The sequence below is a fragment of the Dipteris shenzhenensis genome, chromosome 10 (assembly GCF_047967505.1).
Source record: "Dipteris shenzhenensis isolate YYH24624 ecotype China chromosome 10, Dip_SZ_1.0, whole genome shotgun sequence".
Taxonomy (NCBI): Eukaryota; Viridiplantae; Streptophyta; class Polypodiopsida; order Gleicheniales; family Dipteridaceae; genus Dipteris; species Dipteris shenzhenensis.
In genome coordinates this window covers 3,443,110-3,453,720 of record NC_141605.1, presented here as the reverse complement: position 1 = coordinate 3,453,720, position 10,611 = coordinate 3,443,110, and the positions used below count along the sequence as shown (strand labels likewise).

At 41.3% G+C, this 10,611-nt stretch overlaps 1 protein-coding gene across 1 annotated transcript; it reads left to right on the top strand.

Annotated features, from left to right (window-relative positions):
- The first annotated feature begins 7,297 nt into the window (after nt 1-7,297).
- Nucleotides 7,298-10,316, top strand: LOC147897271 (14-3-3 protein 7-like). Its single transcript, XM_087380798.1, has 7 exons — nt 7,298-7,474; nt 7,729-8,035; nt 8,256-8,343; nt 8,573-8,682; nt 8,778-8,926; nt 9,746-9,792; nt 9,904-10,316. Exons 1-7 carry the CDS (start codon nt 7,402-7,404, stop codon nt 9,904-9,906), a joined length of 777 nt encoding a protein of 258 aa, XP_087236924.1. The 5' UTR covers nt 7,298-7,401; the 3' UTR covers nt 9,907-10,316.
- Nucleotides 10,317-10,611: the final 295 nt, after the last annotated feature.

The following is a 10,611-nucleotide window of genomic DNA, read 5'->3' as shown; positions in this document are numbered from 1 at the left end:
CTACCATGGAGACCAAGTTATCCTTCATATGTCAATTGCCTGATCTGCACAAAAGGTTTTCTAATGGAAATGAGGCGCTCCTCGATTCTATTGAGGGCAACAATTCTTTTTTCAGGTTGTAAACATTTTCATGTTTATTTTTGAGAGCTTCGGTATTTTATTGCTTCGAAGTTGGCTGTAGCCTAATGTGCACACATGTTTTTTCCCTTAGGTTGTTGGTGTTACTATGTTTTCTTCTTGTGTTTCCAATGGAAGTTCCATGTTGATTGTTCTTATCTTTGACCTAAAAGTTAAGCACCCACAAGAGTTGCAAACAAAACTTGGTGTGTCATTGAATTTTGTGAGGTATGTTTTTTGTGCTTTTTGATTGAGTCTCTTTTGTTTCAAGTTGTTACATGTTTTGATAGTGTCCTCGCAACCTTCTTTGACCAAGGTATTGACCGCATGAAGATCTGCTTATTGAATGGATACTGACGCTGCATTGTTCACATGATACATTGCAGTTTTTAGTTTGTAAATCTTGTTGCATGTGGCTGCAAAATTGTGGGTGTTTATGTGATTGTTTTTTTGAACATTTTGGCTATAGTTTTTGCTAGCATGTCCACATTTTGTTGCAGAAGATGTATCAAGTATGACTCGTCATCTTGTGTCCAAATGTTGTATGAAGAGGCTATTGTGGTGGGAGTACTTGATTGGTCAATCAACAACACATTACTTTGTTGCAGGTTTGGTACCTTCAAATCTATTATTTGGGCAAGCGAGAATTTATCATATAGCAAAATAGTGAAAGAATGGTTGAGAAGTCAGTGCAATGTCGTAAGGCAATGTAAGACCAAAGGAGGGTAACAACCATAGTTTTGAAGTGTATGCAATGGACCATTATATGCTGTTAAGTTGCCATCTTCATGTGCATGTTGTGCTTCTACTACGACGGATGTTACGTTTTGTTCAGAGGCAAAATTAATGGCATCGTCTCAGAGCATATTGAACATCGTGTCGAATGTGCATGCAAGATAGAGAGCTACCAAATAGGACACCAAATCAGTGTTGCACGGGTGTTCAGCAATGAATTCTTTGTTCAATTTCACATTGTAGGATTCTAACTTAATTCTAGACTCCAATGATAAGGCTTCAAATTCTCTTTTCTATGTTGTGGAAAATATTGTTTACTTTCTTACAAATGATTTCTGAGAACGAAGAAGACGTTCTAGAATGTGCACACACAAGCTTGAAGACAATTCAGAGAAGATATGAACATGCTAAAGAGAGGGACAAAATGTATCACACAACATTTGTACATATATTTTCATACGTGGAAATGTTCACAGTGGAAGTAAACTCTTGGGCTTGTGTTGACTATACATTGCAGCATCAACGGCAAACATATGTACAAAAGCAAGAAATCAAGTAGCAAAGAACGATGGTGCCAACAACCAGAAGGAAGCCAGAAAACCAAATAGTCACTAAAGTATTCACAAAGGGTGGTGTTGTGGGGGAGAGGTTATCATTATGCGGTTTCTGCAAATGAGGTCACGAACCCTGAACTATTAATAGTAAAATCTCCTGTGGGTCTCTTCTCGAGCAACATGGATCATGCCGCAAAACGACACTTCGATTATGGAACTTCAGGAATGGACAATGAAGTCCAAGCAACGTATCCACGTGGGGGTCCCAAAGTTGGATAGCAACTTGGTCCCATCAACCTTGTAAAGACGGAACTTGACAAATGGTTTGGATGCTGTTGCATCTGTAGCAGTACGGGTGTGTTGGATCTTGACTCACTCGAGTGTCGCGACATGTCAGGCAATGATACTTGATGAGGGGATTGTTGAGGCTGATGAGATGCAAAACACTGACCACTTGCAAGAAGGGGAGGTACGATTGTTATATGTCAAGATGGTGACTGTAGCAAGCATCGATAGGATGCAAGGACGATATACCTTTTGCCATAGCCTAGTTGAGAGACTTGGCATATGAATGCTTTGTGCAGACTCGTTCAAAGATTTCCTTCGGGCACCGCTCCCAAGATGGTGAAACCAAAGACTCCTATTGCATGCCTTGCGTGCATATATGGAATGCTTTTTGCAATGCACATGATGACGCCAACTCTTCTACTAATTGAGTGAGAGTGTGTCTCCTATCTGCAACAAAGGATAATTGGTCCAAAGAAAGAAAGCAAATTGAGGGATGGGCACATTAAAAAAAGTTTATCAGCGAAACTTACTAAAATTCAAGGTTTACTCTTCTTACTATTGCATGGTCTTCTGGGTTTGGACCATATGCGATGATGACCTAGTCGGGTTAGTGGTCCATCAAGGTCCACTTTAACAATGACAAAAGCCAAGGTGCCAATAACTGATGTGAAGGGCGCTCTGACATTCTCCATTTGATTAGGTGCCCATGGTGCATAATGTCTTATGACGTTGTTCGGAACAAATGAAATCACACCGTCGAAAGGCTCGCCTTTCAAAACTGTTGTTGTTGCATCAACACGCAAAGAGAAAGAAGATGTCCCTCCCTCCACCAAAAGCTCGCTTGCTAATGGTTGGCCCCTCTACTCAGTAAAACTCATTTACTTGGAAGACATCTTTCAGATCTAGAACATATGCATGTGGAACATGTAGAATCAGTAAAGTCAGTCCGCATGTAGACAGGGTATGGAACAACCTTCGCTTTGAAAGTTCCATACTTTGCGAGGATCTTTCCCTCAAAAGCAAAATGGTGAGAAATGAATTCCGATAGTGCACTTATCAAATAGTATTGGTGGCAGGGCATTCACGTTTGTAGGATTTATATCAACAGGGATGTTTATCATAGGATATCTTGATTGTTTTCATATCCCTCTCAAAGGAAATGAAAACAAATAACATAAACTACATGAATGTTGTTTTTTATAGCAAATAAAAAAGATAACATTCTAAAATAGCAAGTTGTGGAAAATGATATCGGTATATTCGAAAGAGGAAATTCTCCATCGCATACGAAACTAATAACATTACTATACTGTACTAACTAATTGAATTGAAGCATGAGCACACGCAAAGGAAGATAAAAGAAGTTCATTTGAGAACAAAATTAAACCAAGGACGTTGACACACTTTATACGAGGTACATTGCACTTTTCAAAAGTTGCCATAGATAACGGATAAACACAAGTAAATGTGTATGCTATTATGATGATGGCTTGGAAAGAGACTGTATGTACAAAAAGAAGCATGAGCGCTACTAATTTGAGGCTACTTGTCTATACCTTCAGAAACGCCCTGCTCCTCAGGATTCGGTGGCCTTATATTTATATAGTTATTTGGCATTTCAACTTAATGATGCACCCTTTGTCATAAATTGTCTACCGAACTGAGCAAGCGAGGCCAAATATGAATATCTCAAACATATAAGAAATGATTATGCAAACATTAAAGATTCAACGAAGCCATACCTTCAGCGCAAGCTTGCATGGCAGCCACAATGGTTTTCAAAGTTTTCTTTGTATTGTTTCAGATACCACCTTCTTTGGTTGGAGGTAACACCAAAGGGAAACTTGTTGTTGAAAAAGGGGGAGGGACAAAGGTCTTTATCAAACAACCACCCGAAGCTGAGATAACTCCATGTTGGGCAAGTGCTCATACCACTTCTCTCATTGGTGTGCCTTGAGGCCTTTCATATTAAAAAAAAAAAAACTCTCATAGAGGGGCAATTAATGAGAAAGCACCAAAAAAATTACTTCCATTTTTAAGCTTCTACCTTCCATCGGATTGAAATTTTCATGTCCAAGCCCTGCAACTCCAAGGGATCTTTTTGAGACTCCGATGTCTATAAGGATATCTGCTATGATGTCCGACCACCAGATAACAATGAAGAGGACATATTATGGAAGCGATGGACTGATTGAAATAAAGCAATAAAGTTAGGAAAAGAATTGAGGAATAGAAGGGCAAAACCATCTACCGCTGCCGCTGGCATGAATGGATTTTGAAACTTGGTCTGCCACACAAGGATTCCTTTGCTGAGGTTCGTACTCATCTCTATAAATGCTCTTGGGTGCTTGCAATTCTTCATGGCATTATTCGGTTACAAGACTCTTCAATTTGCATTCGTCGACTACCTCTATAATGGACAAGGAATAGAAAATTGAGAATGATATATATGATTCTAACACCGCAACAATGTTTCGTGATTGCAAATAACTAAAGGGGAAGCTTACTTAGACTAGCATTCAACAGGACCATGAGAGGCCAGTTCAGCTATTTTGAGATCCACGTGGTAGGAGCGATGCAATAAAAATGACTTGTATTGTTTGCGGCGGTGAAACAATGACCATCAGGTTTCACCGAATTGAAAAGGCCCTCGAAGAGCGAAGAGCAAATCTGGGGGGGCTACAACAGGGGGGGAGCCATATTCCGGGAGGAATTATGCAGGCGGAGGAGGTAAGATGGCAAAGTTTGAGATAAGGAAACACAAGGCTTTCAGATGCTAAAAAAGGGATCGAGGAGGATGCAGATCGAGATGCAGCAAAGGTAGAGCGGGAGTGAGATGATGCGGGCAAGTAAGGAGCACACAACTTGCACATGGGCAACTAAGGAGTACATAGATAGAGGTGAGGGAGAGCAGCTTGCACATGGGCAACTACGGAGTACACAGATAGAGGTGGCAGGTCGAACGTCTCCAATCATTACCTCAAACATCTGAATGCGCATTTTTTCTACAACGTTCTTGGATTACACCATGTTCATGAGACCTTCAGAGATTAATGCCAAATGTAAGACCACAAAAAACAAACAAATGTTTGGATCAAAATTTCGAAAGGAAAGGTGAAATACCACAGACCTCTTTCAAATTCCCCGCTGCTAGTATTCATGGATTCTCTAGATGCCTTGGAGTCATCTTCGCAAACATCCTTCTCTACTCGTGACATCCTTGATAGCACCTCTTCACAAAACAAACCACAGGCAAAAACATATATGCACAAAATAGTACATGGAAATACGAGGAAGCTAGCATGCATGCAATGACCGTTTTGTAGAAGAAAGTAAGGACTCCTGTTTCGGATATCGTGTGCCCTGTCCATCCTTTTCCTCTTCTTTCTGCCACACCACTCCTCCATAACTTTCCTTTGCAACAATTCTCTAGAACACTGGATTTGCTTCTATACAATCCGGTCATGCACCCAAATCCCGGGACCTCCTACAATGTAAGCAACACATGTACACCGAAAAATCCTCCAAAAATACTCGGACTCGAACAACATGAAACCCATACAATCGTTGCGGGCCAAGTCGCCATCTTGCACCATAATTGCCAAGAATGTCACTTGGATCAAACGATCCTGCGCGATGGTGAAAAGCTTTCGCCACCTTCACCTCCATGAATGGGTTGGTGTAGTCGATGAAAGCCAACGATTATTTTCGATGAGGACAAGAGAGAAACCAAGGAACGAACATGTGTCAGCATGCACCCATGCACCAATAGGTGTCCAAATAATGCAAGAAAGACCACAGATGGACACGTGTTAGCATGGAGCCATGCACCAATACCCTTCCAAAGAATTCGTGGAAAATTGAATTTCAAAATTCTCTATTTTCACTTCTCCCAAAAACGTTGTCTTCACTTAGGCCTCCCCATGGCATGCCAACAAAGCAAACTATGCAGGAAGAAGAGAGCAAGGATGAATTCTCTAAAGAAAGAAGTCCCAAAGCAGTTGCAAGAGAAATCAATTAGGAATTGCTTGGATCCTATGCTTAAAGTTGTCAAGGATTTGACAGACAAAATAATGGCAGTAGTTGTTTGCGTAGGGGCTAATTTGGGCAAGCTATGGGCCACAAAAATTGGGCGCATAGCTTAAAATAGAACTGGAAACCCAAAAGGAGTTCTGGCAATAAAAATGACGTCAAGAGAAGTAAAAACGAGCTGCAAGATGCATGGAAATCTATTGTGGAGGTGGGCAACCTGAGTAGGAAAGCAAACAGGTTGAAAACTAGTAGCTCTCTCCAAATCAATGCTGATTGTTGTGAACATAGAAATTTCTCAAGCTGTGGTGAACGACAAGAGGGCAGCAAGGAATTAAGACCATAGAGCTAAGGGATACAGTTATTGAGGTGGAAGAGGACAGAGGTGGGCGACCTGAGCAGGAAAGCAAACAGGTTGAAAACTAGTAGCTCTCTCCAAATCAATGCTGATTGTTGTGAACATATAAATTTCTCAAGCTGGGGTGAACGACAAGAGGGCAGCAAGGAATTAAGACCATAGAGCTAAGGGATACAGTTATTGAGGTGGAAGAGGATAGAGGTAACATGAAGAAGAATTCTTCAACAATGAAGGTGAGTCAAACAATAGGCAGATTTCTCCCAAAAACTGCATCAACGCTCCAACTTGTGCTCGGCAAAGCTATAAGGTAGATTTCTCTCAAAAAATGCCGCTCAAAAGCAAAGCTCTTATGCAAGATAAGCTTACCTGGCGCCCGACCAAACTCCAAATAATGCTCGATGAGCACCAAGGACTCTCTTGAGCACCAGGACCTACCTCGAGTGACTTTGTTGCTCAAACTAGAGATGAACAAGTCAAGAAAACACCTTTCAACTTGCAAGTTAAAGAAATACATAAGAAAAGTGACGAGCTTATGCTACCACCTTGGTCCTTTCATGTTGGAGGCATGCAATAGAAGTTTTCTCCAATCTTAGGGAGGCTTGAGTATGAACTCAGTCTGACCACCTCAAGTGAACTCTTAATAAGAGAGACATAGGCAAATCCAAGGTCAGCCCTCAAGGCCATCGCACATCAATCAAACCAAAAGCATAGACATCACGCAACCATGGTCCATCGCTCTTTTGAAGAGATCCTTTCAAGAACTAAGACTCACACCTAGAGTTAGATGGAGGGAGTGGCACGCACGACTAGTTCTCTAATGAAACGGGTCTCCTCACTAATGAAAGGAGTTAGAGGCGGCTTAGGCAAACGTGGCAAAACCTTATAGGCTACAAACAAGATGAGGTTATCTTGATCCTCCTCCACAAACTATAACCTACCATCTCTCTCTTTATTTTAGTGTATAAATTCAAGATTTTTGTATATAGCCATGAACACTTAAAAAACCTTGATTCTATATTCTAGTGTACTAAAAGCCATGCAAGGTGAATTTGCAGTTTCATTGTAAGGCTTTGCACCAACATTGCGGTGAAGAGACGCTTAAAAGTTTAGTGAGTCGTGACCAGGTTTGACCGGGTGAGGGACGGACACGTGGAAAGGAGGGGACCGTTGGATTTCCGGTGATGCCGCAGCTGTCTCGCCTTTATTTTGTGAACATGACACAAAAGGAGAACGGGCTTTTGCTCGGCATTTCCAGAGCTTCTTTGCTGTAAGTTTTGCCTCTATCGTTCCTCTACTACTGGATCTGTTCCGAGGCTCCGTATGGGCACCGAAAACGAGCGAGAGAATCATGTCTACATGGCCAAACTGGCCGAGCAAGCCGAGCGTTACGATGGTGATATATTTACTCCCTCGTCAGCATTCCTTTTCGTCATTTCCCATCCTAGTCGGGATAAATTCTCCAGTCGTCCACCCGTGTTTTCTACAGGAGCATGTTTTGCGTGTTGGCTGTCAGGGCCGTTAGCATCTCTTAGTCCAGGGTCCAGGTGTCCTTCTACGTGTTTAAAGGGGATTTTAACTGTATGCGTGGTAAGGGTTTGGCAGTCGCTGCGTAATAGAATGCGAAGCTAACATACTGCCATCGCTCAGAGATGGTCGAGTCAATGAAGAGAGTTGCTAAGCTGGACGTGGAGCTAACGGTAGAAGAAAGGAATTTGTTATCGGTGGGTTATAAGAACGTGATTGGTGCCCGCCGTGCATCATGGCGGATTATGTCCTCCATTGAGCAGAAGGAGGAGGCAAAGGGAAATGAGGTCAATGTAAAGCGGATCAAGGAATATCGCCACAAAGTAGAGGAAGAGCTCTCAAAGATTTGCTACGACATTTTGACCATTATTGATGAACATCTCATCCCATCTTGCAGTACTGGGGAATCAACTGTGTTTTACTACAAAATGTAATTTCCTTTTTAATTCTATGTATATTCAAGTGATTGTGTGGAACTCATCTCCTAGTTTGGAAGCATTATTATTATGCTTGCATTGATAAGACGTTTTTTTACTACGAGGGTGCTGGGAGGTGTAGGCCCTTCCTTTTGATAATTGTGTTTATGGATTATTATTTTTGTTTGAACCACACAGTTACTCTATTGATAAATGACTGATACTCATTATCAGGAAAGGTGACTACTACCGCTATTTAGCAGAGTTCAAGGTTGGAAATGAAAGGAAAGAGGCTGCTGATCAGTCCCTCAAAGCTTATCAGGTTTGGTGCTCTGCCCGGTCCTCTGCCAGATGGTTGTAATAATTTTGAGCGTTGCTGTTGTTGCGTTTCTGTTTGCGGTAACTTTTTCTCAAATTATCTGGATCAGTTGCACATGTAGTTTGTCACTCATGTAACTTATGTAGTAATACTTGTTCTATTTTTATGAAATTCCGCATGAAGCCTTTCAAAATTGATGCTTGGGTCTTGTGCCTCGATCTAATGTATGCAGGCTGCCTCCAATACTGCTTCAACGGATCTGCCACCAACTCATCCCATACGGCTGGGATTAGCATTAAATTTCTCAGTTTTCTACTATGAAATTCTAAACTCTCCTGAGCGGTGAGGAGATGGTTTTTAAAAGCACAGCTAATGGAGGCTATCTCAGTCTGCATGGTTTGCCTTTTCTTATGCTTTGTTTTGTTGGTTTCATCCAGAGCATGCCACTTAGCTAAGCAGGCGTTTGATGAAGCAATTGCTGAACTTGACACTCTGAGCGAAGAGTCCTATAAAGATAGCACTCTCATCATGCAGCTTCTGCGAGATAATCTGACCCTTTGGACTTCTGATCTTCAGGAGGATGGAGGTAAAGTTTGCTAGCCTCTGTTCCCTTTAAAAATGCAAACTTGCTGCTAACGTTCATGCTGTTGTCGTTTCAAGGAAGTCCACTGTTCATATGGCTTTAATTAATATAGCGTTCTCTCCACATTGGGCTTTAGGTGTACCTAAGTTACTTGCTTCGCCTGCCAAAATGTCAAACACATATGTTGAACGTGTGACCACGTGACATTGATGTAGCTGACGCCACATCAGCACCAACTGCCTGATTGTTGACAATTTTGCTAGGCTTGGTGTGAGGGGTGATTCCCTTCTCCCATAGCCTGTAAATAGATTTTGGTGAGTTGGGTGGAATTCTAGCTAGCCCTCAGGTTAGTTGAAGACAGGCATTTTGCTGTTATATTGAAGGTGACTGGCTGAAAAAATCACTGCCAGAGAATTGATAGAAATTCCATAGTTTGACTATGGTACAAAATTGTGATGAACACCTGATCTTGACCTACCATGCAAGCTGATGATTCGGTGACACAATAAGGGACCTAGATGTGAGAGTCTTGAGCTTAACAGTGGGTGTATGTAGTGCCTTTTATGATAGAAAGGACCTTCTCTACATGCACACATTCCTTCTAGAATATAATATTTCCAGAAGTAGAATATGATATTCCTTTTTCTGGATCTTGTATTGAATGCATGATGGCAGGCTTCTCATTTTATCAAATGCGTGCAGCCCATTGAATGATTGCATGGGGTTTTGGATTTGGCTTCTTTTAGCTTGCTTTTGAATGGAAGGACTGCCATTTGTGCATGATTTATAACCATTGGAACCTGATGTCCTTCTATAACACAGGCGATGAGCCAAAAATCGAGGACTCCGGAAAGGTAGAGGATGCAGAGGTAAATGCTTCTTTTACTGTAAGTCTTTCTATAGGCTTCTTTTGTGTGTGAGTATTCTGTTGTTAGTTATCAAGAATTTTCAATTCTTTGATTTCTTTTGTGGATTGGCAGTAACTCCATATCGGGCAAGACAGAAGGATATATCTGCTAGGTCTGGTATTAGAGGAGTTCCCTGGCTGTTATAAGGCTCGTCACTTCCTTGCAATGCTTCTGGCAGTCTGTATCGCTTCTGTCTACTTCATTTGCGAATGATCCTATTAAATATCCTAGTTTCCTCTTTTTTTTGGGAAACAAGGATTATTAGTGACTTGAAGGTGTCCTGAAGCGTTTGTTTAGGAGAGTCGACATATTATTGAGTTCATGCGGATTTTAGTGATGTTGATCATCAGCTCATCCAGCTTATGGGTGGTTGTCAAAAATAGAATTGGCAGTATCTTTGGATGCCAAAGTTTTTTGTTTTTATTGGTCTTTCTAGGCATGGATGGGGAAATTCTTTCTTTAATAGTGTCCTTTCTTCTTTGGTACATTTTGTTAATCTTGGTTGCATTGGTTGCCATCGCGAGCAGGATTCTACTTCTCTCCATTTATTTTTTGGTTTGGCAATCATGATCAATCATTACTGGACTTATTTTTTTCCATCTAAATCAGTAGGTCGCCCTATGATTGGATTATTATGATATGTTCTTCAAACTGTCCAAATGAGGGCTTTCTAAGACAGTATTGGGCCGCCACAGCATAATCATATCCCAAGTATTGGCTTTCGTAGACATTATTGTTGAAGATGTAAAGTTGAGCCCTTGCCTTGTTTTCAAATCTATA

Bases quoted from the DNA above. Each gene is read 5' to 3' on its own strand.
- LOC147897271 (XM_087380798.1), top strand. From the start codon at position 7,402: ATGGGCACCGAAAACGAGCGAGAGAATCATGTCTACATGGCCAAACTG. The intron at 8,344-8,572 runs GTTTGGTGCTCT...TAATGTATGCAG, and splicing joins AGTCCCTCAAAGCTTATCAG to GCTGCCTCCAATACTGCTTC. The intron at 8,927-9,745 runs GTAAAGTTTGCT...TCTATAACACAG, and splicing joins TGATCTTCAGGAGGATGGAG to GCGATGAGCCAAAAATCGAG.